Genomic DNA, 27,854 nt, shown 5'->3' with positions numbered 1-27,854 from the left:
GCTGATCCAGATGGGGCCAGCAGTGGGGTCCCTGGGCAGAGCTGAGCAGGATCAGCTTCCACCAGCACAGATGGGAACCCAGAGATCCTGAGGGATGTGCTGAGCACCTCTTACTCACCCTCTTGCATATCTTCATCCGGATGACAAAGCCCAGATGAGCTCTGGTGAGAAGCCACCCTGCCTTGTGTAAATCTCAAAAGCAACTGCAGGCCCACAGGAGCTCCCCTCTCCCCTGCACCTTGGGTCACACAGCATCTCTGGCACATTTTTACCCCAATAACCAGAAGGTCTCTGCCCATTTGCAGCACCCTTTTATCTGTGAGCATCCTTTTATCTAAGAACTTCCCATGCCTTTGGAAACTGCCCTGACTGAAGCATGAACCCTGGAGAGCAATTATTTCAAGGCAGAAAGTGAGACAGAGAGGTTTTAAGGACTAACCAGGCTGGACAGACTGGCTTAGATCAGAGCTGGGAAGGGGAGGCTGTTCCCTTTCCAACGTTTTAATTAGACAACACAGCTTTTCTGTCTGAGCATACTTTAATTATTGGGATTACCTGCAACAGGGCCGGTGCGTTAGACAGAGCCTGGAGCTCCTCGCTGGGCTCGTTCAGCTCATTAGAGGGATGGAACCATGGGCTGCAGGAGCAGGGCAGAGCTGAGCAGGCTCTGGAGTTGAGCAGACAAAGTTCTAGCGAGGTTTGATGGCCAGGAGCTGGTGTAGTGCTGGAATCGAGGTGGGAGCTTTCAGCATGCTGAGGCAGGCACACACGGGGCAGCTTATCCCACAGCAGGGGGATTTTCCATCCCTGAATTTTGAAGATTGAAAGGAGAGACTTCCTTGAGTAGGAATGAACGCAGAGAAATTCTTCTGGCCTATTTTCTGTAGAGCAGGTCAGTGGTTGCTCCAGGATTTCTGAGCAGTGAAACTGTGCTGTGCATCCTGCTCAGTGCTCAGGCTCAGCAGCCACTGGGAGAAGCCACTTCTTGGGACAACACCTTGGGTCTCCCAGAACCACAGATTTGCGAGCAGAACCCCTGACTAAAGACACCCAGGTAGGACTGAGCAGGTTTGCAAGGCAAACTCTCAGCCAGACCTTCTGCAACCTACACCTGGATTTCGTGCCGATAAAGTTATCGATCTCCCTGCCCTGGGGCTGCTCCCCGGGGCTCAGCAGAGGCGTTTCAAAGGCGCCGGCTCTGCCAGCCCAGCCCAGCCCAGCCCAGCCCAGCCCCGGTGGCTTTGAAGGCGAGGGCGGTCACGGCCGTTGTGTACGTGTGACAGCACCCACAGCCCTCCGAGCAGGGATCTCTCCCCTCTGTGTGTGACACCCCAGCACAGGCACCCTCGAGGCAGATGGGTTGTTACTCCAGGATGTGGGAGTTTTTTGTGAGTCCTATGAAAGGTGCAAGTTTCTCATCTGGGCTTCCTGAAGGCAAGATTAAATTCACTGCAAAACCAAGTGCTGCTGGTGATGATTCTGCCTGGCCTCTGATTCATCTCCCCAGATAAAACCACACAGTCTTCAGTGCAGGGTGGCAAGAAAAAAGTCTGCAAAGCTACTCAAAGCCTATTTGCACAAAACCAAGAGGAACATTTTGAGCTGATTTCCATCAACAACTGTGCACACAGCTGCAGCAAACTCTGCTCAGGTACCCCAGGGAGTTGTGCTTCAAAAAAGGCCCAAGAAGCAGAAGTAGACAGATTTCTTTCTTTTCAATTACAAAAAGTGAAAGCTCTGTTTACAGTCAGTCACAACACTGAATCTGCCCTGGACCATGGGGTGCAATTAGTGAATTTTAAGACTATTTCAAAAAAGCAGGCATGAGATCTTACCCACTTTGCTTATCTCCGTAATGAGATTTCATGGTCAAATACCTCTGGGGGCTTTTCATTTAGAAAGTGCCAACCATACTTCTAAATGCCAGACCCAAATGCCTGAAAACTTGGATGCAGACTTCTAGCTGCAGTTCTGATCGCTGCTCACATGCTGGAGTGGCTTTTGAGAAAATACAACTTTAAAACTTTCAGGTGAGTGACTGTCAGCCCACACCACAGGGCTCTGCTCGAGGCTGACCCCATTTCAGCACTTTTCTTTCTTCCTGCCCTTTCCTGGTTGCTGAACACTCACTTGGGCAAAAAAATGCTCTTTTAAGGCAAGAATAATCTCAAGAGGTTTTCTGCAGAGCTGAGCCACAGCAGGAGACCAGCAGAGAGCTTGGAGCTGCTGTTTTGGGAAGCCAGATTCCAAACTGCAGCATGGCTGTACGAAGGAGATGTGTCTTCTCCAGAACCATCTGCCTGCCACAGTGGTTTCCTTTGCCACACATGCACTACTTCTACATCATCTTAGGTTTTCAGAAGACAGCATTTCTCATTGCACACACCAGCAACACTCCTGTCCCCCTCCCCACAAAACAACTGGAAATTTCCACAATGCCATGCACCTCTGAATTGAATTCATTCACCCAAAAGCAATTGGCTCCCACTCAGCCTCCAGACTCCAGCCATGGGATCCCAGCAGCATTGCCAAGCTCCATCACCTTTTCTTCCCTCTCAAGCCCAGCTACAGAGCACAAAGTATGAAATGACACAGCTTGGAGCCCAACTCACAAAGCTGAGCCCAGCTGAGGCTTCCCAGAGCAGAGCAGGGCAGAGCAGGAATCCTACCTGTCCAGTCTGTCCAGCCCCAAGAGCATCTCTGACAATGCTGTATACTTTGGGGGTTTTAAGGTATTTCCCCCCCAGTTTAGCTGCAGATTCCTCATTTCCCAGGCAGGAAAGCCACCACCACTTACTTGCAGGAACTCAAAATCTGGTGAGTGTGGAGTGCAGGGATCCAATAGTGCTCTCTTCCCCGCCGGCCAGCCTGGAGAATTTCATTTCTTACCCCACAGCAAGTCCCAGTCAGGGCTTCCCGCACATTTCCAACATCCCAATCTGAGCTCTCCTGCTCCCTGAGGAGCAGCCGGCTGTGAGCACACACAGAGCACACCCACCACAGCTTCCTGGCCCCGGAGGTGGTGGCTGCACCCCGGGGTAGGCTGGGTCTGTGCTCGCAGCCGGGGCGGGAAGCTCAGCACACCCGAGCAGCCTCTGCCGCGCCCGCTCCCCGCCCGGCTCCTCCCGGAGCTCAGGGCAATGTAAGGAAAGAATGGGGAGCCCCAGATCATCATTACCTTGCAAATGAACAACGCCTTACAAGGAGAGAGGAGGAAAAAAGAAACACCAAATTTATTCATCAGGGATGTGAACTGCACTGGGTGGGTGGGAGGTGGCAGCCAATGGAATAGGAGTCTGACAAGTCAGGCTGTAGAGATCCCATGGAAGGGTCAAAACAGGACTGAGCAAAGACCACAGGGCTCATATACCCAGTTCCTAAAGAGATGATGATGATGTTAAACAGTCTCAGAGCACAAAATAAACTCCCAAGTTTTCTCTGCCCAGCTCAGCTCTCCAGTCATGGGCCACTTCAGTGAGCATCCATGCTAAGCTGGGCACATTAATCCTTGTCACCACTTAGCACTCAAGTGTGAGAAACAAACAGTCATTTGTGAGGGAAGGGCCATTGTTAAACCCTTGAGTTGAGCCTGGTGTGTGAAGAACACGAATTCAGAACAATGAGGACAGTACAGCCAATTCCAATAGGAACTGATGGATGTTGAAGTGCCTGAGGCAGCCCATGACACATCCCACATCCACCAGGATCACAGCATGATCCAGGTGCTCTTCAGGAGCACAGACTCACTCCCACAGGTTTCCTGAAGACCTTCATCATGTTTGGTTTTGCTGTCTCGCTGTGTTTCTGAGGTGTGTCTGCAGCAATGTGAAATCCCACACAACCTGAACAGCTCTGATCGTATCTTCTTCAGTCTCAGATTTTCTTGTTTGTTTGGCAGCCTGACCCTGCAAATCAGGCACTGCCCTGCCCAGGCTGACAGCTTGTTTTTTAATCTGTTCTTACGGATAGATAAAAAAGAGAGTACTAAAGGAACCTTTTCATTAGAAAAATTACTCACAGAATCAAAGGAAATTGGTTCCTTAAGTTAAAAAAAAATTGGTGTCCATAAGATACTGGCATGAATTGCAAACTATTTTTGTTTTTAAAAAAAACCTTTACAATGCAGAAATCCCACCAGATGATGAAGCCAGCATCTCTGAGGCAAGGACTGGCCACCACCAACACAGAATGTAACCAAGGGGATAGGACATCCTTCCTGTCCAAACACTTTCCACATGGCAGGGAAGAGCACTTGGATTGCCTGGCCTGCTTCCAGCCCAGCCCCAAGCTCTGCCACTGCAGGGCTGCACACTGGGCTCACACAGATCCTGCTCCTTGTGCTCAGCCAGGGCCCAGTCCAACCTGGATCTGGGTCCTGAGGTTTTTTAGTAAAAGGACCCGTGCTCAGTGAGCCACCTTGGACAGAAAAACCCCAGCTAATGGTGGCAAAAATCACAAGGTTCCCTGTGGAGGTGTTCCTGGATAGGTTTGGGAATTCTGTTATGCTGCTGGCTGCCATTCCCCCAGCTATGGCACTCTACTTGTGGAACCAGGCAGCTTTCCATGCCAAGCCAGTGAGTTTGGCTACAGCATGGCCTGGGATACTCCAACAGTCAAACTGCTGAAATCTGATGCTCCAGGCTGCTGGTTCCACCTCTGAGCTGTCAGTTTTCTGTCTCTTCCTTACACTAGGGCTACAAAGAACTTGCTCCCCCCAAAACTGGAGTTCTCAGATAAATCCCATAGTAAAAACCAGAAGGCAGAGAGCAGCTAAAGCACTTGACCTTTGATGTTTTCACCCAGCCATGGTTGGGACCCTGCCTGCACCTGTGCTTGGCAGGTGGCCACAGACAGAAGCCACAGTTACTGGCAGGATGTGGGGCTGTCCAAGCCCCCTCAGCTGGTTTGTAGCCAGCAGTGTTATCACCTGAGCACCCACAGACTCTGGATGGAGCTGCTGCTGCTGCAGGGAAAATGAAGGAAAGAAGTGTGCAAGAGAGCAGAGAATTGTATCCCTTGTAGCTAGGCCTCATCCAAGGCCCAACTCACTGAATGCTTTCGGGGCTGGATGGATGTGCACTACTCCCCCTCCCAGAAGAGCTCAGAAGCATCCAGAAACTGCTGCTTTTTTGCCCAGTTTTAGGCTGAGCAGCCTGAGGCCCAGCAGAGCAGGACAGCTCATCGAGACTCTGAGGCCAGGAGCACCAGAAGGACAACTCCTGCAGTCCAACACCTTCCTCAGCACCTAGAACTCAGTCATCTTCTTGTGGGTGTCTGCTTTCTTCTGCTCCCGCTGTAGCCTGGCTTCCTGGGCCTGCAGCTGCCCCAGCTGCTTGTGGGCATTAGCCAGCTTCTCCTCCAGCTGAGCTGCAGCAATGCTGTGCCTGAAAGCAAAAAACACAGTGACAATGTCATCCTGCATGGTAAGAGCAAAGGAGGCTTCCATCCCAGGAGGGTTTGCCCTTTCCTGTAGGATTAGCCCAAGAGACCTGCTGAAAGCCAGCAATAACCTGATGCTCAGCACAATCTGGGCTAGAGAATGTCCTCCTGGGATCCTCAACAGCAATGCTGCAGGGGTGGGCACGAGAAGGACTCCAGCACCTTTCCTCAGAGAGCTCCTCTCTTTGCCACAGCCTGAATTCCAGCCAAGGACCCCAGATACATCTGCCAGTGTCCACACTGGTCTGAAGCACACACTGAACTCTCTCCTCCACTTCCCCTTAAGTCCCATCCAGACACATTTCACTTGTTCCTCCCATATCTCATTTCAAGCCCACTCCTCCCCAGAAGCACCACAAACTCAATCCCAAAGAACATCCTCCTACCGCCCGATGTTGCGCGCCAGGGCCTGCTGGATTCCCCTGATATCCCTCTGCGTTTGCTCAATCTTCTCCGTGGTCTGGAAGAGGCTGACACTCAGGGCCTTCTTGGTGCTCTTGCTGGCATGGTAGATCTCTTTGCTGTTCCTCTGGGGCAGGGCCATCCCCCCAGCCCTGTCCCCAGCGCTCTTCCCGCGCAGTTTCTCGTTCAGGAAGTCAAACACGTTGCGCGGGGCCTTGCGGCCGCCCGGCTGGCCAGAGCTGCTTCCCTTTGCCCGGCATTTCCTCGATTTCCCTGGCTCCAGCTTCCCCTGCTTCTTCTTCTGCAGCACCTCAGCACACTGGTCCAGGGACTTCCCTCGAGGGAGCACCACAGCCTGCACTGGCTCCACTCTGCCCTCGCCATTCTTCCCTAGGCCTGAGGAGAGACTCCGAGTGATTACAGCATCCCCCCTCTGAGCCACCTCCCACCACAAGCTCACGTTGACAGCCACAAGCTTAAAACAAGCTAAGAGGCTTTTGAGGTACCAAAAGTTAGAACTTCTGTCCAAGCCAAGGGGATCAGGAAAGGCCAGGCCAGGAGCCTTTTACAGCAGGAGATTTGTGATTCCAAGCCCGAGGCCATCCGTCAGGCCGGTTTCTGTGAAACCAGGTTCAGGCTCACATCCTCAGCTTCTCAAGCCAGGTTCTACTTAAAACTGGTTTGGTTCCTCTGGAGAACCCAAGCCAGGTTCTACTTAAAACTGGTTTGGTTCCTCTGGGAGGACCCGAGACACAGAGGCCCTCCCAGAGCCCCCAAGGCTTGATGTAATTTGGGTGGGAGCAGCGAGTTCAGCAGGCTTTGAAGTCTGTGTCCAGGCCAGGAGATGCATTAGCACAGACATCAGAAGCTTTGCAGATCAGCTCCCCTCCACCTCCAGCCTTTGAACATTCCACAAGGTTCTCACGGCTTTGATCATCAACCTGACCGTGCTTCCAGGTGCCTCCACTGTTTGCCATTTCCATACAGGGGTTGGTGCCCCACATGCCTGTACTTCCATGAAATAACTCATCCCTCTTCCCTCCAACTCTGCTGGGATCTACCACATTGCTTGAGCCCCAGCCAAGTGGCCTTCAGCACAGCAAAGTTCTGGTTTCAACCAAAACCTCGGCTTTTTCTTACCAGCCTCTCCCCTTACCTTTTCCAAACTCATATCCCATCTGAACAAGCAGTTTGGAGCCAATGCCACGAGTATGGGCCTCCCAGCCACCAAAAGAGGAGCTGCAGGCAGGGGTCCATTCCCCATTCTCTGGAACCCCTGAGTCTATCACTGTGGAACACAAGAGGAGAATCAGTGAAATAGGAATTTTGAGTAAAGCTGCTGTGTGCAGCATCCCTCACAGGACAGTGCAATTCACTTCTCCAACCCCAAAAGCATTTGGTCATGCCTCCAGCTTTACTCAGTTCTACTGAATTGTCACCTTCCATGAACACTGCACAGGGAGTGGCTGAAATGTGAGGTTTCACTTGATTTAATGCACATACCATCTCCCAGATCCAGGCAGAATCACCCAGGAGTTTTATGATTCTTTTCCTTCCTTCCAGGATGATAATACAGACTAATGTACACATCTGAGTAGAATTTAACACAGTGGCACTAATACTTATCCTGTGCCTCCAGCTCCTGTCTCTGGTATGAGGCTCCTCCAGGCCACCCCATTAATTTTGTGTTATTAGATTCGAATAACCTCTGTCAGGTTAAATGCAAAGAGCTCTAGGACATGACTTTGTCCCTGTGATGCAGCTGTGGCACCATCAGAGGGACAGTGCTGCCTGTGCAACTTCCAAGAAGTCACTCTGTGTCACCTTTCAGCAGTAAAACAGGGCATGGCTGCTCCTGCAGCCTCCTCGAGGCACCAGAAGGACCCAACACCCCCATTTCCTTGGGTCTCACATTCCTGGGTCATGGAGCTCCCAGGGATGAGAAATTCTGATTCACTTTATTAACTCAGCTCAGCCAGACATGTAAAAATGAGGCTCAGAGCCTGGAACTCTAAAATATCACACCCTCTTCTTCCATGTGTGGGGAGTTCCCATGGAAACCTCCAGCCTTCATTAGCCCAGGGATTTGCACAAAACAAAGATTTTAGTTTGCAGTTGTAGCAGAACAGCCAGTTACTGTTCTCAGTCTTTCAGGAACACATAAAGAGATCAACTGCTCTTTCATCAGAGGTGAGACACTCAGAGTGAGAGCTCTAGGGCAGTCAGCCAGTCCCAGAGAAAAGCAGAACAAAATCCCAAATCCCTTTTGCTCACTTTTATCCCACTCCCTTACCTTTGGCATAACCAGAATCATCCACACTGTCCTCATCAGACTCGCCAGATTCAGCAGCATCTTCACTTCTCAGGGGTGGAATGACACTGTCCCCTTCCACCACGGCCTCCTTGAGGAGCAGGGAGTCAAATTTCACCGTGTAGTAACCACTGTCCACATCTACAGAGGGAACAGCAACGACAGGAGCTGCAGCACACAGGGAGCTAAACCAGAGTCAGCTCCAGCAGAACGACACAGGACAGGGGGGAGGCCCAAGGAACAGCTCTAAAAAATCCTGGGTTTAATCTGTGGTTTTTATTTCTGTCTGGGAGGGGGAAGCACCCACTGCAATGAAAAGCTATTTCCACAATGCCCGTGTTGATACCCAGAAGTTTATCTCTACAAATCAAGAAAGATGGGCTGCTGACAAATGGAATTAAAGAGAAATTAGACTTGCTCCCTTCTGACTTAATAACAGTTAAAAGAAAGATGGAAAGAGGGAATAAACCCTCCCTCTTCCCAGGACAGAGGGAAGCCTGTATCAGCAGCTGCTGGGCAGGGCCAGCTCCCCCGGCTTTTGTTTAAACAAGACCAGATTATTGCCATTCTCACCTACTAGACATGTAAATTCCTGCAGCCCCTCCCTCTTCCCTGGAGCAATTAATGACCCCGTAGTCATTTCCTTTCCACATTCTTGCTCTTTATCTCCTTCCCAGTCAATTCTCTCCTCTAGCCTGACAAAACTCAGACTGTTTCCTCAGCTAGGCCAAGATTTTGAGTTCAGGGCAGCAGCCACAGTTTATGTTTTTAACCACAACAGCCAAGTTTTAGATCCACATAAACCTCAGCCTCCCCCCTGGGCCCCGGGAAAGCCCCTGCCCCCCTCACCGGTGATTTTGGCCGTGTACCAGATGCCATCACTGTGCTTGGCCAGGCAGGCTGAGCCCACCCCCAGACTGCTCAGGTCGGGCTCCTGGAAGGGCTGGAGCTCCTCCACGGACACCACCTGACCATGGGAAAACCTGCAGGGAAGGAGGAACAGGAGCTCTCAAATGAAAATCCCTCCCTTCCTTCCTCAAAAGAAATGCACACAAGTGTCAGGGGTGAGGAACCTTCACCAGAATTATAATTACAACAGCACAGGGTCAAACTTCCCTAAAGTCGTTCACGTTGCACCTTAAACATGTTATTTATGTCATGGGACAAAGAATGCATCTCACCCCAGATAATTAAACTTCCTTGCTGGTGACACATCCAATTGAAAAGTTCATGGCTTTGGGGATAAATAGGATCAGAGACAGGCAGGGCTCCAGCCCAGCACCTTCAGAGAGGTGAGGCTCACAGCCCAGCACCTTCACAGACCACTGAGGTTGATCCTGGTGGAGATCCCCAAAAAGAGATCCCAAAATAGATCCCCAAAAATATCCACCCCCCCTGTGCAACTGGAATGTGTGCATTACCCACAGACCTGGGTGGTTTTTTTTTAAATACTCCATCAGTTGTTAATTCATCCACTCAGTTATGTAACATCTCTGCATCTTTCCCACAGGATTTTCCACTTCACCTGTGCATCAACTACAGAGAGCAGCCAAACTGATGCCACTGCTCACCACAGCACATTTCAAAAACACCAAGGCACAATTTCTCTGGGTGAGAAAGCCACACAGAGCACTTGAGGAGGAGGTTTGCCCCTCTGAACCCTCCCACCCCTCTCTCTTTACCGACAGTTGTCCTTAAATCTGCACTTGTCATCCAGGAAGAATGGGCACGGCTTCAGGGACTTGTGGGTGGGGTACAGGTAGAGCACCCTGACCCCTGCACTGCCATCCTCCAGCTCCTCTGTCCCCACAATCATGGCATTGTGGTACTCCAGGGTCCCCCAGGAGCTGTAGTAGGGGGCTTTAACCTTCATCCCACTCAACTCCTCCTCCTCCTCTCTCTCAGATTCCTCCTCCTCCTCACTGCACTTTGATTTGGATTTATTCTCCGTTTCTCCCTCTCTCTCTGAGGAGATCTCATTGTCATCAGCTGGAGGCTCCTCATCTGTTCCAAGCCCAGCAATGGCTTCCTTAAAAGCAGCATATTCCTCATCTTGGGCAGAGCTCTCCAGGTGGGAATCCTGCCCTGGGAGACCTGCTGGGGAGGAGGAGGAGGCATCTGTGTCCAAAGTGGCCAGAAGTTTGCTCTTTTTCACAGCCACCAGGCTCGACTCGGTCAGTTCTATGAGCTGCTTCAAATCCTCCTGCAGCTGGATCAGGTCCGAGTGCTGCGATGGGTCCTGGCCCGCCCCCAGCGCCAGCTCCACCTGCTCCAGCTGGGCGTTGTAGGTCTGGATCGCTGCTTCCAGACTCTCTTCATCCATTCTCAGCACAGGAAAGGCGCTTCTGACCGCGTCCTCTCCACGAACTCAAAACACATTCAGAGTTCACTCAAGCACTTCTGGATAACAAGTCCTCGCCCGCAGAAGCGACATCTACCCGCCGTCCCGCTCTTTCCCTCGGGAATGACCAGGGCGATGCTCCTGCTGGAAACAGGCGGCAAGAGGCCACGGGAGAGTCTGAGGAGAGGCCGGGCCTGGCCCTGCCCTCCCCCGCCACGGAGTCCACTCTCGCCCACCGGGCCCCTGCACGGCACCGCTCCTCCCGCAGCCTGGGCGCTCCCTCAGCCCCAGGGCAGCAGCACCTCCCAGAGCCGCCACCGCGCCCTCAGCCGCCTCAGTCCCCGCGAGCTGCCTCCATGACAGCCGCCATGACACCCCCACTTCCGGCATCAGCGCCTCCACTTCCGGCTGCGCTAGCCAGCGCGTCACCCGCTCCGCACTCGGAGTACCCGGGAGGCCGGCGGCGCTGGGCATTCGGGAGTTGTAGTCCACAGGCCCCCCCCGCACCGCCATCGCAGCGGCGACAGGACTACATTTCCCGGAGTCCCAGGCGCGGAATGGCGGCGGCTGGTGGCGCTGGGGAGTCGTGAGAGGCGACTCCGGTTCCAGCGCTGACACCGGCGCCAGCACCAGGTGAGGGGCCGCGGGCCTCGGGCTCGGGATCTTTTCCTCGCTCGCTGCCCTCGGGAGCTTGGGCCGGGACCTGTCGCTGGCCCGGGACGTGGCGCGGGGCCATTAGGGGGAAATGGCGGTAGGGCCGGTGTTCCCCTTCAGCCGTCACTGGCCGTGGCAGGGCAGGAAAGGGCCGGGCCGGATCTCCCGGATCTTGTGGGGCTGGAGGGATCTGCCGGGTCCGGGAGGATCTCCGGGGCTGGGGAGGAGCAGGCCGGCGCTCGGGCTCGCCCGGGATCAGTCGCTGTCCCGAGGGGGTGCAAGCCGGGGTTCCCCCCTGCCGGTGGCTGCTCCCCGTGGGGGCGGCAGGAGCGCCCTGGTCTCAGCTGGGAGCGAACGGTGGCCCCGGTACCTGTGGGATTGAAGTCCCGTGAATCCCCCGATCCGATTCCTGCTTTGGAACACTTTTATTTCCCTTTAGGTAATGGTGTTTGACTTCAAAGTGGTTGTTTAACCACTCTCTTGCTTAGAGGCAGCTGCCTCTCAAAGGCTCTGCCTTGGGGTTCCCTTTATCTGAGTTTGAACAGAAGGGTTGTTGCAATGGCTGTGAGTCAGCTGCAGCACTTGGTGCCAGTACTCCCTGCATCCCAGCAAAGCTGCTGGGCCTGTGTGTGCACACCCAGCTGTGAGCTTCTGCAGATTCTAGCTCAAAATACCTGTTCTCTGTATTTGTATGAAGTTCACTTCATTTTCTGTGGGTCTTAGATTTACTGCAAGAGATGTTCGAGTCCTTCCTCAGTTCCCTTTTAAACCCCAGATTTGATCTCGAGCTATTTTCATTATCTCTCTTAGATCTCTGATTTTTCCTGGAATTGCCTATATATGAGATTTACTGATAAAAGAGTGACTTAATTGTTTGGCATTGTGGCACGAGAGGCTTTTGGGAATTAGCTGTTTGCTAATTGATTTCCTGGCATTTGTTGCAGGAGCAGGATGTATACACTGCTGTCAGGGCTCTATAAATACATGTTCCAGAGGGATGAGTACTGTGTCCTGATCCTGGGTTTGGACAATGCTGGTAAAACTGTAAGTGCTGTTTATCACCCCGTGGAGGGGCACACACAATCCTAAACATCCTCCAGGGATAAATCTTCCAACAAGGGTCAGTCTCTCTTCAGCTGTGTCCTGAGTTACTTTAGTGATGTCACACCAAGCAATCAACTTTTCCTCATTACTTAAATTTAGTACAAGCTCTCAGGGATGTGGCTGAGGCTTGGGTAATCCCATAATCACATGTGATCCCTTCTTTCCTTGCTAAAATAGGGAGCAAGAAGAGTGGTTTGTCCAAAATTAGGTAGGGCAGTATCTGCTCTAGCAGGATTGTGCAGAAATGAAAAGGGTTTGGGGTAGGATTACTCCAGCCAGTAAAATGTTTGACAGTAAATATTTTGTCTTATTCTTTTTCAGACCTTCCTTGAACAAACTAAAACCCGATTTAACAAGAACTACAAAGGGATGAGTTTGTCCAAAATCACAACCACTGTAGGCTTAAACAGTGAGTAAATCCACATGGATTTTTTTCAGCTTTCTTGCACAGATAGAAAACAGCTGTTTTTTTGTTTGAAATGTTTAAGAATTCAGAAGGGCAGAATAGTTCCTGGGTGCAGAGATTGTATCTCCCAACTGTCCAGGTCTTTTTGTAGAGAATGAAATAGACTTTATTAGCTAGGAGGAGAAACTCTTCAAGTATTAAAACTCCAGGTATTCTATTCCAGGTATCCTCAAACTGTATTTCCCTGGAGTTCATTGCTTGGCCCAATTCTGGAATTATTTGCACTGATACTGCTCTATATTTGTGATCACTCCATGCAGGTTTTGCTGTGTTGTTGCAAGCAGCTGCTGCCTGTGATTTGTTCCCCTGCAAGCCTGTCCCACCCCAGATTTCTGAGTGGGGTGTGCAGCTGTCTGTGCTTTACAGCACCCATGGTTTTCATTGGATTGCCCTTTCTTCCTTCCTTCCTTCTAGTTGGAACTATTGATGTTGGCAAAACTCGGCTCATGTTCTGGGACCTTGGTGGGCAGGAGGAGCTGCAGTCACTTTGGGACAAGGTTAGAGATGTGGTTTTGTTTTGTTTGATTTATGCTTTAATTTATTTATAAATATTTGATGTTTATTTGAATCAATGTTTGATTGATTTTTTTTGCCCAGAGAAGCCGTGGCTGCCCCATCCCTGGAAATGTTCAAAGCCAGGGTGGATGGAGCTCTGATCAGCCTGATCTAGTGGGAGATGTCCCTGCTCCTGGCAGGGGTTTGGAATGAGGTGGTTGGCCCTTTCCAACACAAACCATCCTGTGATTCTGTGATTTCTTTTAGAAGTGGTTTTGTCTCTTTTAGAGCTGAACCACTGTAATCACCTGGTAATCACACAGGCTTATTGTTAACCCCAGTATTTAGCATTAACACCTTTTCAGAGATTCCACTATTTCTGTGATTAATATTTGCATTATTGGTTGCAGACAGCAATTCCCAACCCAGATCAGGGGTTGTGCCATAGAGATAAGCTTTGGGGGGACACAGGTGAGTTTTTCTACCTGGTGTGTTGATCAGGCCTGCAAACAGAACAGGCAGCACAGGCTGTGTGCCTCCATTCTGTCCAAGCACACTGTGGATACAGCTGCCTCTAACTGGTTGATCTTCTCCACATGCACCAAAACTGTACCAAAATCAAGTCAGGAAGAGGAACAAGTGATCCTAGTGGATTGACACCAATATCTGTGTTCTCCTTCCAGTACTATGCTGAATCTCATGGGGTGATCTATGTTATTGACTCCACTGATGAGGAGAGGCTCTCTGAGTCCAAAAGAGCTTTTGGTAAGTACAGTGTGAACAAAATAGACCTGGAAGGTTGTATCAAATGAAACTGTAATGCAGGAGGGAGCTTCTGGCTTCATCCCTCTGTCCAGAGAACCTGTGCCAGGCATTTGTACAACTTCCAGAACTGGCTAAACCTGCTTTTGTTTCTGTCCTTTGTAGAGAAGATGATTACCAGTGAAGCTCTGGAAGGGGTTCCCATTCTGGTGTTGGCCAACAAGCAGGATGTAGAGGTAAAATATGAAGGATTTACATAAATGATCAAGTAAGCCATGGAAAGGTGAACTCTGCATTCATTTTAAATTTGTTCCACAGTCCTGAACTGATCCTGTGGTACTTTCCCACCACTGAAAATAATTACTTTGAGTTTAGTTGTATTTTTTTCCTTTATCCTCCAGCTCTTTTTCAGTGCCATGAATGAGCTTCCTACAGGCACATAGTTTTGAATTCTTTATGTAAACAGAACAAACTGCACAGCTATGGTGGGTCTTTCTTGTACCGTGACTGGCTATACTGATGCTGTTTTTTCCTGTTTATTCAGAAAAAAAAAAAGTTTAGTGCACTTTGTTTATGCTAGTCTTTGAAAACTCAGGAATAGCACAACAGATGTATGTGAAGCAAATCATCCTTTCCCCATAATTGGATAAGATCTGTTCAATAAAACACTTGTTTGTTGTAGAGCATTCCATCGGTGACAGCAGTCAATGGCAAGGAATGCTCTTTTCTGATAATTTGAATTCTTTCCAGTGTATTCAGAGCTGTAAAGCTCTTGGTTTGGGTTTGGCAGTTCGTGGGTGGTGCAGCGTTTAGGTGACACATCCTGGGCCATCCTTACCTCCCCCAGCATGGAAAAAAAGAGAAGAGAGTGCCCAAGGTGTTCGTGGTGGGTTTCGTGTTTTCCGCCTGGGAATTGTACCTGGAATTGCAGGACTGCAGCTCCAGGGACTGGTCTGTAGATGGAGCCAGAGGCTTGCAGTAGGGTTTGGAGCACCCGGCCTGGCAGCTGGGCTCAGTCTCTGTTCCAAAGGATGTGAATGCTTCTCAGGTTCCTCCTCTGCACTTTGCACTTGTCCGAGCGATTGCACTTGTGGAAACACGTGAGGCTTCCATAGAAATCACTTGGCTCTAAAGCAGGGTTTCATGAGTACAACACAGATTGGTTTTTGGATGATCTAATTTATCCAGATTATTTAGTCTTAGAAATCAGAGAAATATAATTCCATGTAAAAGCATGAGATCAGGACTGAACTCCTGATTTATGACCCTGACTTTGCTGTAGTCTCTGGAATATGGGGAAATTTTCTGTCTTTTTTTCTGTGGAAACCAGAATATTGACTCTCATTTCTGTACAACCCCATAGCTTTTCTGCAGGGAACAGCCTACACTCTTGCCTTGACCTGTTGAGGATAAGATCCAAGCAGTGGCCTGGAAATTTGTTCTAGTTTCTCTTTTGGTTGTATATACATATTTTCTTACAGGCTGAAGATGCTGGCTTTTCTGACACTCTGACCAGACTAAAGACAAATAATTGAACAATTTTGTTTCTTTAAATTGCTAGAAAGAGGTATTTGGAACAACCTTTCAAAAGAAAATTTGGCTTCTTTCCCCCTCTGGAGGGTCCAAGGCCAGCCCACAGACTTAGTGCCTTCATGCAGTTGTAGAGCTACAACAAGAGATTAGCAAAGCTAAACCCACTGGAGGTTTGCCTTTTGTAAGAAATACCTACATTGGATATTTAGAGGTCCACTCCTACAGAATGATCTTGGATATGGAGCCAGCAAAGAGCTATCAATGCTTTTAACAAATCATTAAGGGGATTATAGCTTATTTTTCAGTAGGTTCACTTAAACAAGGTTGAGAAAACTCAGTAGCCTGTTTCTCTTCCTCTGATTTAGCAGAATGGAAGACCTCTGGAATAAAACTGATAATTAGCATTGATAAAGATTTTTCTGCTCCTCATCTCCAGACATAAAACTGTAGGAAATTCTCACCAGCATCCCTCTGTCCTGAGCCATGATAAGGGAGGATAAGGGGTGTCTTAACCTTGCTGGTATTTGGAGATTAAGGGTAATTCTTGATGATGATATCTATAGAGGTCAGCAGAAGGCTTGTGGTCAAGTACATCAGAAATAGAACATCTGACATAGTTTGTTTTTTAAGTGTACATTCTGTTATCAAGATAACAAAAGTGTTGATGCAACCTGAAATTGCATAAAGTGTTAAGAATTCTGCTGTGAACCCCAGGGTACATTGTGTCCTCTCAGCATTGCCAAGCATGAGTGGTATTTGGTCATTCCAGCAGATAAAATATGGTAATGGGCTGCAAAACACCAATTCTAATTCTCACAATACTGAATGTCATATTTTATGATATCAGGAGAATGCTCTGTGTTCAGGAGGGGCTTCAAAATTTGATTATTTTATGAATAATTTTAAAGCTGAGTCAGATGTGTGTTGGAGGAAGGAATTTGCTTAGATTTTTAAAGGAACTATTACTTTGTAGGAGAAATAAATTATCTAATATCTGCTAATTCCTGTGAACTCCCTTTCAACTCAGAATGCCACTTTTGAAAATATGGCTTATTGCAGAAAAAGCAGCAGTAATAATTACTGTTTTGATGTGAATGCAGCTGTTGAAGGGTTTATACAAGGTATATATTTCTATGCTTTACAATGAACTGTTACAATTTGAGGATAGAATAGCTCATTATGCAACACTGTTCAAATACTGGAAAAGCATGACCTGTCAAAAACAGCATCTGAAATTTAACAATCAGAAAATTACTGGGTGCTGTATGATGACCCATGTCTGGGAGGAAGTTTTGCCATCCTCATCTAATGATAAATTTTGGAAATTTCATTTGAAATCTCCAGAGTGTTGAAAAGCCTCCTCATGTCTCTGGAAAATGTGAGGAGTCATGGTGAGTAGCAGAGTACTCACTTCCACACAGCTGTTAGAAAACAGACCTGCATGAAAGTCATTCTAGTTTCCAACTGAAGACCTCCCACAGCTTCCCTGTAAAATTAGTTTCCATTTAAATAAGGTGGTTTCAATTGAGGCTCTACTATTCCTTCTTTAAATTTAATGAAGCTTAAATTTTAATTTAAAACAAACTCATAAAAACGTAGTCCCAGACCATAGGTCAGGTGAGTCATGCTTTTTGTGAAATAATATTTTATTTAGGCAATCCACCTTGCTCTTGTTTCTTTTATATCCATTCTGATGGTTGATTACTCTAGAGATGATTGAAGAGCCTCTACTTGAGATTTGATGCATGCTTCTGGATTTATCCTGACAGGAGAGCAGGCAGCAGCATTGTCTTTGCTCCAGTGGATTTGGAAAATGGGCAAAGGCTCTACAATGCCACCTTTTTTTGGCTAAAACTTGCCTTGCTGCTTGATAGATTTTTAGGTGTGCCATTGCTGAGTCTTCCTTTGGGTAATGCTATTCTGAACCCTTCATAGGAGGAATTTGGTTCAGTCCTGGCTAAATTATGCCTGGAGGAGCCTTCATCAAAATCTGTTTTCCAGTGTGTTATTTTGGGGAAGCTGAAATGGAAATCTGGTTTGTCATGTCTTGTGTGTGAGGTTCCTGTGAACTGCCTGAGAGATACCATCATTCCTGAAAGGTCACTGTGGACTGTGGTATTGTAATGGAGCCCTCCTGATGTGATCACTGATCCAGCTTCCCTTCTTTGCCCTTGGCTTATGGGTTTGCAGCTGAGAAACAAAGCACATCTGTAAACAAATATTTTGTAATATGCCTGGGGAGAAGGGGAACTTGGAAGCCACAGCTGACATTTTCCCTTGAGCATGAGAAGCTCAGATGCCCCTTGCTGAAGTGGTGGACAATCAGCCTCTGCTGTCACATGAGATTCCAGTTCGTGGCTTTCCCTGGAACACTAAAACAAGGCATTGATAGTTTGGTGTCACCTGTCTGCTGTGCTGCTCTGCTTCATCCAAGGGGAAAATGATAAAATGATGTTCCTCAACATAGGATTGGTGATGCAGTGGCATCCTGCTGTGACAATGTGAGTGGTGCAAAGTCTCCTCAGAAGCAAAACTCCTTCTGATGCAGATTTCTGTTGTGGTTTGTGTTTGGTTTGTTCCGTTCTCCCCTCTCCCAGCTTGGCAAGTTGGTCTGGCTCAAACCCCCAGTTATGTCAGTCACGGTTTTCCGCTCCCTGTTTTCCCTCATTATCCCTCATTTGTCTCTGTATCCCCTCCCCAGGCCTTCTGTCAGTCACCGGCACCCCTCCCCAAGTTCCAGAATCTTCCAGCTCGGGTGTCGAGTGATTGGCTGGTAGGCCTGGGCCCCTCCCTTGACCTATCCCCATTGGTCCACACCACCCATCAGTTTTCAATGTATCCAAATTTTCGTTCCATGATTGGTTTCTTATGTACCCACCCCTTCCCTTTAGATTTCCATGGAAAGCCATGGCTGGGCAGCTCTTTGGACGGTGGGGCAGGCCACAGCTCTACCAGAAGGTGGGAAAGGGAAGGGATAACAATGGTTTATACCGGGAGATAAAAAAGGCTGTCATTGTTTGCTGCACTGGGAAAAGTGGACTCTTAAAGGCTTCAAGGTTGTGTCCTGGTCTACTGGTGGTGTTGGGAAGTTCATTGCTTGATTGCTTTGCTACCTGTGCAAGTAGAAGTTGAATCAAGGAGAGCATGATTGTGCTCTCTGTTGTTACTTTGTATCGTTAACATTTTATCTGATTTATTTTAAAATATTTTAAAATGTATCATTGTTCAGAAAAGGAGAAGGAAAGGTAGACTCAAGAAGAAGAAAAGGATATACTCAAAGGTATATCATTATACAATGATATTAAACTCTGAGAAGCTTCAAGTATATTTCAAGAAACATTGCTCAATTTCAGCTGCCAAGTCTCATTGAAAAAAACAAAGATGTGGAAAATAGCTCAAATTACTGACATGCTTCTCCTTCCCAGTTGTTGGGTAATTGACTTGTCCAGGGCTTTGGGTTAAACCAGGAGCATTTGGACCTGCTTTTCTTACTGGGCAGTGGACACCATACCAGGCTTTTACAAACCATTAGAAATACTTGGTTGGTTGGTTGGTTGTAATCTCTTGCCCATCTTGCATACCTACTGGTTTGAATTCCAGCTCCCAAGCCCAGTCTGACTCCCTCTAAAGTTAGTAATTGTTGTTGTTGGTTTTTTTTTTTTTAATTAACTGTGTATCCTGTGGCTGACAGCTCATCTGTATGAACTGCACATTTTTCTCTTGTCAAAAATCCTCATCTAAATTGTTGAGGGTTCTGCAGACTGATGTCAGTAACGTTTTTGGATACAGTTGCCAGGTCACTGATTGAAAGGGCAAGTTTAAAATGCAGCTGAGGTCATAAGAAAGTACAGTCATCAAAAGCTGCACAGTTAATGGAGCCAAGGGCACTGGGTGAATTGGTGTTCCTAAACTCCTTGCAAGCCATTTCTTAAGATCCCTTCCTACGTATAAGCAATGAAATCTACTTCTGTTGTCCACAAAAATTTCCTGTATTTAATTTCTCCAGAATCAGTATTTTGCAAATGGATGGCTGGTAACAATTTTCTTATTTCTGTTCTCAGAGTTTTTGTTCACTTGGCCAATCCTCGGGACTCACAAAGGGTCCAGTTTGGCATTTGTGTAAACATTTGTCCAAAACATGTATGTGGGCCTGACTGAAGGTTCCAAACACATATTTGAGACTTGTGGAAGGTCCAGAATGTCTTTGCAGAGAGGAGGGAAGGTGGGCTTGTGAGTTGAAGTGCTTAAATGGCTTGTCCAAGGCTTCTGAGGGAAAAATGAGCACTGAGTGCTCAGGGAAGTGCAAGTCCAGACTTTTAGTTGGGCAGGTTTGCTTTTGTTGTAGCCTCAAGATTTTTGTGGTGACACTGTGATTTATGTGGGGAAGGTAATCCACTGATCTACTGGGGGGGGTTATGATTTGTGTTGTTGTTCCCAGCAGCCTCCTGTCAGACTCCCAGAAATTCAGGACCTGCTGGGGGTCAAGAGCATAGTTCCAGGCATCAGAAAATCTGCTGCATTCAGTGCTGCCAGCGTTTTCTCTGAGTGCAAACCAGAGAAGTGCTGGTGGGACATGGCTGTAATGCCAAGGAATGTGCTGAGAACTGAGGAAGAATCACAGCTAATTTTGTGAGAGTCCCCAGGATGCTGGCAAAGAGTCAGCTGAGCTTGTGGCAGGGACACTGTTTCAAAAGGCTTTGTAAATATTAAAGCTCTTGTAGTGTCCTGGTAAATATAAACTGTTGAGCAGCTTGGAAGGGGTATTGTTAGAGGATGCAGGTTGTGCTCATTTTCAGGACTATTTGCTTAGAACTGTACAGATTAAGGATCAGGGAGGTGAGGCAGTGTGTGTGCTGTCAGCAAACAGCACTCTCTTTGTTGAAAAAAGAATATGCTCATTTTTTTGGAATGTAAACAGGCGAATTTACTGTGTTGGTGGGCGAGTGGGTTTCATCTGATAGCATTGTCATCCTGACTGATACAAGACTGCAGTCATGGTAGGATTCATTGTGGAAGAAGGTCACCATATGTCTTGTAACACAAACAAGCTCTACTTTGGTTCCCTTTGCAGAGTTGTCTGTCAATACCCGATATCAAGACAGCATTTAGTGACTGCATTAACAAAATTGGGAAGAGAGACTGCCTGACACAAGCCTGCTCAGCCCTTACTGGGTGAGTATGAGAAGGGGTGGACTGAGAGTTGGTTGACTGAGCAGCTGTGGGGTATCACACACAGAGCAGCACTACATGAGTTATTAAGCCTTGAAAGGGAGCTGTGCTTCCTTCCAGCACTGACACACACTTGTTCAAGATCCTTGGACTTGCACCAGCTCGGTATTCCTGGCTGAGAGCAGTGGGACTTGGAGGCATATTTGTTGTCCTGTATCATTCCTTCTCCTTTCACAATAATCCTTCAGGTTTTGGTTTGCTGCAGCTCCTGGTTTTTAGGTTAGAAGTCAGTTGAAAAATGCCATTATTGATGCCTGTGCCAGAGAAATGGGGTGTTTCACTGCTGCTGCCATAATTTTGTTTGTGCTTTCATATTCTTTGGCACACAGATGAGCTTCGTGATGTGGATGATATCACAGTTTCCGGGAGTCCTCTTACATGGGGATGCCTGTGGTTTAAGATTTAATGACTAAAACAGACCCTAATTTGGGCTTACTCAGCTGCATGCCACGACCTTGACCAACCCACTGGATTCTTGAGATCTCAGCATCATTGTTGCGTATCAAGTCTCACAGTACATTTGTTCTTTGTACTTTCAGTTCTTTAAGTGAAAAGTGCTGCTTGGCAAAAGTCAAAAGTTTTGTTCCAGGTGGTGGAAACACTTCTGGCTGAATTGCTGCCTGGGCTGAATAGAGCTTTGAATTTTTTTCTGTTATCATACAAGCTACTGCAAAGGATAACAAAAACTTCTTGAACCATGAAAAAAATCTGTCGTCTGCATTGCTACAAATCACATGCCATTAAGCAGGTGAATGACCACAAGAACAGTGTTCAAGCACTGACTGGAAGAGAAGTATTAGATAATAACCTTATTTGTGCAACCATTTCTAATTTTGATCTCTGTGGAATTTCCTTTCAAAATTCCAGTTTGAGCTTGCACTAAAAGAATAACTCATGGAAGTCATGGCTGGGGAGCTGTGCAGACCAGCAAGGTATTGACTTGCTTGGCAGCCCCAGCACAGATGATTACACAAAGCTGGAACCAAGATTGCAAGATCTTGTACAACTAGTGTGAGGTTTGTGGCAAAATGACCTCAAACCAACAGTCAGGTGGGTTTGATGCTTGTTCATCTCAAGATTTCCACAGAGTTGGTGACTAAGTTGGGTGTAGACTTGCACAGACACCAGAAAAATAAAGGATGGAGGTATATATTCCTGAGTTAAAAGAAATCAGATCCCTATTCTTTGCCTACGTGAAAAATAGCACAGAAATGCCAACAAATAACTGTGTAGAGCCCCTCCCTTCCACATGTAAGGGCTCAGTTAGGACCTCTATGATCCATGTTTCTGTTCTTGTTGTTGCTTTATTTTAAATCCTTGTCTGCTTGCCTTTCTTAGCAAAGGGGTGAACGAAGGGATTGAGTGGATGGTGAAGTGTGTGGTGAGGAACATCCACCGCCCCCCAAGGAAGAAGGACATCACGTAGGAGCTCCGAGCCAGCCTAGCAATGGACAGTCTCTTTCCACACACTTTTGTGTTCCCTTTAAAGAAGGTGATCCACTGGATTCCTATTACACCTGATTCTTTCCTAAATTTGGAGACAAATATTCTCTTTCTGTGTCTAAAAAAAACTTGAGCCAAGGATTCCAGCTGGGTGGGGGGTGGGAATCTCTTACATTAAGTATTGTCATTGGCCTCTGAGCATCCTATGTAGCAACCTACACATTGCCAATGCAAAAGACTTAATTTTTCTACTATCTTATTTTGTGATTCCTGATTTATGAGTCTTAACAGGCTGGAGGCTGGTGACATGAAGGAACTCCTGAAGCAAATGCAGAGGTGAATGTTGAAGGGGAGGAACAGCCTGGGGAATGGCTGTTCCTCCTAACTGCCAAGATCCTTGCTGCTCCAGCCCCATGTTCCTGCAGGGTGTTACTGGCCCTGTTATGCTGCTGTTTGTGTAGTGGGGAGAGAGAGCATTGATTGATTAGAACTTGATTTTTCACTCGGGGTGTTGATTCATAACTTTGACCTGTGGTAAAAGCAGATGTGGAAATCAGCAATTGGATCATTGAATTGTTAATGTTGGAAAAGACCTCATCAAATCCAGCTGTGCTGGCTGAAATGGATTTTCCTACCAGGACCCCGATTCCAGAAGCACTGCCTTGCTCTGACTGCCAGTCTCTTTGTGCACTCTATAATCCTAAGAGTAATTGAGATCTTCTGTAACTGGAGTGAATCAAGGCCCTCTCTGTGATCTTTCTAAGCTGAAAACAACCTCTAGGCAGGAAGAAATCAGTATGCAATAAAGCTTCCTACTTATTTGAACTTCCCTGGCTGAAAAAGTGGTATTTGGGAATAGCAGTACTTAGCCCTTAGGTGTTTGTTTTTTTTAATTGTAAGAAAAAACAGAAAGGCAGCACTCAAAAGAAAAACAGTGCTCAGTGCTTACATCATCTACTCAGCTAGATCTGCTGATATATCATTATCTGTTCCCTGAATATGAGTTTTTACATGAATTTCATGGTGGTTTGGCAATGGGTGTTGCTCCTCTGCTGTTTTATTTACTCCTGGCTCTGGTGAACATTCTGTGCTGTTTGCTGACATAATGAAGGGGCCATCATTCAAGCTGTACTTGAGCCAGTCCATAGTATTTGTTTAGTCTCTTAGTTGGCTTCTCTCAAAGAACTTTCTGCTGCATTTCCCGCATGGAACTCATAGATGTTTTTTGAGAGACAGCATCATTCATTTGCTCACATTTGGGTCAAAGCACAAAGGTAGCTGGGCTGTATCATAAAGTTCATGAAGTCAGCAGAAAAAATTGCAAACTGAAGAGCAGAAGAGCAGAATCTTTGCTTCTCAGCAGAGGTAAGGCTCCTTCAGACCTAGTGAGTCAGTCATTTTTCTTGTGTGTTCTGTGAATGTGGAGGATCCCTTGGAAATCACTCACCCACTGTAGGAAGTGGCACTTTTTTGGGTGCTGCATGTGATGCAGGCTTGAGATTTTCAAGAGTACTAAAGTTTTGGAGAACCAATGGCCTTTGATTATTAGGAGCATCTCTCTCACTGGGCTCTTTTAAAACACTTGGAAAGCCTGAGTGTTTTCAAGGTGGCTTTGTGGCCCTGGCTGCTTTGGTTGGCAGAGTTGGTACTGAAAATGAAACTGAAGATGTAAAACAGTAACTAATGAACAAAAGAGTCAACAACAACAACAAAAGAGCTGAGAGTCAAAACACTTTAGTCAAGTAGCTTGAAATGTCTATTCTTTAGGACACGAGGAATTTTCCAAGATTTCCACATACTGTTTTCAGATCTCTTGCTCTCTTTTTTCCCTGGGAAACCAGAAAGAACAAAACAGTTTCTAGACACAGTCTGCTTTGTGGTCCATATCAGCAGAGTGTCTTAAAGCCAATGTTTTGACCTCAGGATTCCAAGTTCTCAGGCGTGGGAGAGTCATTTTCCCAGAGACATGCCCAAGCTGGGATAGGTATGTATGAGTGTGCTCTGGCCACAACAAATCAGGGAGGATTTCTCTGAAACCACCAGTGTAAAGTTCATTCTAATTCAAAGTGACCTTCCACAGCAGCATCCCAGCAGACAGGGCAATTTTTTATATTTTGATCGGAAATTTAATGATTTTTCACATTTTATACTTACAGGAAGCACAGACTTATTTGAAATGTTTTTGTTTCAAGTGACCCTTCTACCAGACCTCAAAGCAAGAATGTTTCTGAATTCAAAGTTCAAATTTAGTCAGTTGTCCAGATTTTTGATACATTTGCATTGGACTTGTTTTGCCCATGCCTGTTCACAGCAATGAAATTGCCTGAAGAGCTGGTTTATCTTCCCAAGGGGATACAGATTGATCATCTGCACTTTGCAATCCCTCTTCCCCTTTGGCATGCTGTCCACGAGATAAAGGTAAGAGTTCAGTAACTTCAGCAGAGAATCCCACTTGCCTTATTTGAGCATGGACAGATGGTTACATTTCTCTCACCCATCTGGAATTTCCTATGCTAACATTCAATAACTGGTAGCAGCAGGAGACAAGAGCTGAAAAACCACTTCTAAAGCATTTCTTTGAGTCCCGGTGCTGTCTGTGTGCTGGCAATTCCATCTTCATTTGGAGTTCTGGAAGGATGCAGAGTGACTGTTTTGGCTGGTCTGACCCAGTCCCGTCCCGCAGTGACATGTGTGTCGCAGGGGTGCTGAGGTCACAGCTCATCCTGCTTGCTACAACATTCTGTTCCACAGAACCAGGGAAAATGCCAAGACAAATCAGACCCAGCTTCAGAGTAAGTCCAGCATCTTAGTCCAGTCCCTGGCTGCTAACATCTGTCTCAGAAAGTGGAGCAAACAGAGACTCTTTAGGGTCTGTGCCCCTGGCCATCCTTCCTACTCTGACAAACTGAAATCAAGCCATCATCATGAAGTGGACTTAATATCCAGTGCTGTAGGATGGTTTTATTGCTAACTAACTGAGCTATTTTTAGTCTCTTCTTCCTTACCATTCTGCTTGTGTACTGCTGACACAGCCAGCAAATCCAGCAGTTTTTTTAGGGAAAGGATCTGCTGATACAATACAGATCATAATCTTGATGAATGTCTTCAGCAGTGATGTTTTAGCTGTATATGAATTTGTTGGGTTAGTCATGATTTCCAGAAGTGTTCTTGATTAACTAACTCTGATGTGGTAGTACGGATCTGGAAATGTAAGGCTCAGCTAGAAGCCTGCCTTAAAGTACTTTTGGAGAGTTCTGAATTGATCTAGTATTTCACTGGATTTTTAACACTATCCTGGGATCTCTCTCCTGGCAGATGGTGTCAAGGAGAGAACTTACAGAGAAAGACTGAGTGGTGTTGTCACCACACTTGACAAATATCCCTTTAAATCAAAAAATCTGATTAATGTGGATGGTAATTCCTGGCACACAACCAGCAGTGTTCACACATGAAGAACAGTGAATCCTGCTTCCATGTCCAGCTCTGCTGCTGCTCCTCAGCTTTTGCCCAAAGCAGCACCACAGGCTCAGTTTGCCTTCACCTTTGGGCCTGTTTTCAGACTCTTGAGTATTTGTCTATAGATTTCCCAAAACTAATTTGAACAATTAATGAAGACAGGCTGAATTTCCCCTGCCATGCAGACAGGTTCTGGGCTGGGTGACCTCTCACAATTTCCTCCTGGCACAGTTTTCTACTCAAATTGCCTCAAATTTCTCTCCTGAGAGATAAGGGGGAGTGGTGAGGTGGCAAGAGCCTTTCCCCTGTGCTGAGTTCTTACAATGGATGCTAAAAACTGGAGCAGGTGCTTTTTACACTGGAATTTTAGAGCACCTGGAAATCCCATGTGAAACATTCCTGGTGCATAACACGTTTCTGTTTACTTGACCTTGGGCATTTCCTGAAACTTTATCCTTGAGTTTTGTTCTTTGTGCTTCTGCAATCCCTAAGGGAGTTGTTTCTCTCCTCCGCTGGTAAAACCTGCTTCCATGACAACTCCTGGGGGCTTTCCATTCATTTCTTTACACACATTCAAGCTTTTTTTTATTCCCAAACTGCCTTCATGATGATCTAGTCCCAGCTCTCAGCAGTGTCTGCTCTCAAATCACTTCATCTGCACAAATTACTTCCGATCACAAGCCATTACATCAGAAGGGAGTGATGCCTAAAATTCCTGGTAAAGCAACAAACTAGTACTAAAAATAATCAGACCTCATGGAAAATGACACACATCAGGTGCAGAAGACATGGATAGCACAGTGTGCACTAGCACTGGGGGAAAAAATTACCTAAAGGTTTTTCATAAATGAGATGCTCGTCAGCTGGAAGAGAGGAGGAACATTGGCAGTTAACTACACAGTGCTGGAATTCTGCCTGACCTTTTTTTAAACACAAAATCAGGGGGCAGGAATCTTCATTCCCTCTTGGTTGTACTTTTTCCTTAAAGCTGCTGATGACAAATGAACTTTAAAAATTCCTGTGTTGTTATAAGAGTCCTCTTGAGTATCACATTCCTCACACCTCTCTTGAGGCTGTCTGTGCAGTCTCACCTTTGCCATGTGTTACCCAAGGTAGCTGTGAAGATGAGGCAGTGGATACATTCACTTCAGAACACACAGGATCCTTTTGAAACAAAACCCTTCTGCACCAATATGTAGTATTCTCACTAACACTGTTAATTCATGACTAGTAACTTCTTTTTGTGCTTGGCCCATCTTGTCTAGGCTATGCTTTTGCCAAGAAAGGTTGGATTGGATGATCCTTGAGGTCACTCCCAAGCTGGAATTCTGAGATTCTATGATTCATCATTTAGAATATATCCTTCAGATGAATGCATTTCGTGCTAAACATTTGGAGGAACTATGCAGCCTTAAGCCATCTGTATTCAGCACATACCAGAAGCACTTCTCTGAGGGCAAACTAAATTGACTTGAAAATTAAGTGTATTTTTAAGTGTTTTCCTGAAACAGGAACCTCTGGAGTTGTTTCTGTTGCATTGCAGTTCAGTTCATAGCCAGGAACTCCTCTGCCAATTCTCAGAAGTCAGAGAACCTGATGCTATTTCATTAGAGATTTTCATTAGAATTTTTTTTCTTCTTGAGTCAGACTCCCACATAGAATAAAAACATTCTGTAAGGCAGTCATAAGGAGGAATAAGCAATTTGCTGTTCCCAGAAGCTGGTGTTAGGCACAGCACCTCCTCACTGCCTGTAACAGTAACAGGCACAGGAATATATGGGCAACTCAGTGTTCCAGAGAATCATTAAATCTCCTGAGTTGGGAGCGGCCAGCAGGGATCATCAAGTTCATGCTGAGCTTTTGCTGGGTTTGGTGACCAGGGGCTTTCAGATGGGCTCTTCTGCCAGGGGAACAAGAGGACCTGGGGCATACTGAGGTGTATCTTGCCCTGTTGAAAGATTTTGCTCCTCTGACAAAACCAAGACTGTTTTTTAACCAAGATATTGACAGCTGCATATGAAACCCCCAGTCCTGACCACCAGCAGGGCTTTGCCCTGCAGAGACAACAGTGGGGGCAAAGGCAGCTGTAGCCTCCTGGAAAGGACAAAAACAAAAAACAACCAATGCCACATGGCAAGGATTAATCTTTCCCAGGGCTGTACCCACACCCTCAGCATGGTGGAAATTTTGACAGCTCGTTTCCATGCCATGAGAAGAGG

The 27,854-nt window shown here is 46.9% G+C and overlaps 2 protein-coding genes across 2 annotated transcripts; one reads left to right on the top strand and one right to left on the bottom strand.

The window, feature by feature from the left end:
- Window positions 1-3,208: 3,208 nt before the first annotated feature.
- Window positions 3,209-10,855, bottom strand: ZGPAT (zinc finger CCCH-type and G-patch domain containing). The gene is made up of 6 exons (XM_066561349.1): window positions 9,835-10,855; window positions 9,002-9,135; window positions 8,135-8,293; window positions 6,998-7,129; window positions 5,826-6,237; window positions 3,209-5,384 (listed from the first exon to the last, which is right to left on the bottom strand). Exons 1-6 carry the CDS (start codon window positions 10,473-10,475, stop codon window positions 5,246-5,248), a joined length of 1,617 nt encoding a protein of 538 aa, XP_066417446.1. The 5' UTR covers window positions 10,476-10,855; the 3' UTR covers window positions 3,209-5,245.
- Window positions 10,856-11,050: 195 nt separating this feature from the next.
- Window positions 11,051-23,004, top strand: ARFRP1 (ADP ribosylation factor related protein 1). The gene is made up of 8 exons (XM_066561762.1): window positions 11,051-11,126; window positions 12,092-12,191; window positions 12,573-12,660; window positions 13,132-13,214; window positions 13,896-13,977; window positions 14,140-14,210; window positions 20,579-20,679; window positions 22,075-23,004. Exons 2-8 carry the CDS (start codon window positions 12,099-12,101, stop codon window positions 22,160-22,162), a joined length of 606 nt encoding a protein of 201 aa, XP_066417859.1. The 5' UTR covers window positions 11,051-11,126; window positions 12,092-12,098; the 3' UTR covers window positions 22,163-23,004.
- Window positions 23,005-27,854: the final 4,850 nt, after the last annotated feature.

The sequence above is a fragment of the Molothrus aeneus genome, chromosome 17 (assembly GCF_037042795.1).
Source record: "Molothrus aeneus isolate 106 chromosome 17, BPBGC_Maene_1.0, whole genome shotgun sequence".
In the NCBI taxonomy this organism is placed as follows: domain Eukaryota; kingdom Metazoa; phylum Chordata; class Aves; order Passeriformes; family Icteridae; genus Molothrus; species Molothrus aeneus.
The sequence above is the reverse complement of the archived record's forward strand: the minus strand, read 5'-3'. Positions and strand labels throughout refer to the sequence as shown.

Excerpts from the sequence above, each read along its gene's own strand:
- ZGPAT (XM_066561349.1), bottom strand. The coding sequence starts at position 10,475 with ATGGATGAAGAGAGTCTGGAAGCAGCGATCCAGACCTACAACGCCCAG. Across the intron at positions 9,136-9,834 it reads AGATTTAAGGACAACTGTCG|GTTTTCCCATGGTCAGGTGG; the intron begins GTAAAGAGAGAG and ends CCTTCCCTGCAG. Across the intron at positions 5,385-5,825 it reads CTGGCGCGCAACATCGGGCG|GCACAGCATTGCTGCAGCTC; the intron begins GTAGGAGGATGT and ends TTTTGCTTTCAG.
- ARFRP1 (XM_066561762.1), top strand. The coding sequence starts at position 12,099 with ATGTATACACTGCTGTCAGGGCTCTATAAATACATGTTCCAGAGGGAT. Across the intron at positions 13,215-13,895 it reads TGCAGTCACTTTGGGACAAG|TACTATGCTGAATCTCATGG; the intron begins GTTAGAGATGTG and ends TTCTCCTTCCAG. Across the intron at positions 13,978-14,139 it reads TGAGTCCAAAAGAGCTTTTG|AGAAGATGATTACCAGTGAA; the intron begins GTAAGTACAGTG and ends TGTCCTTTGTAG.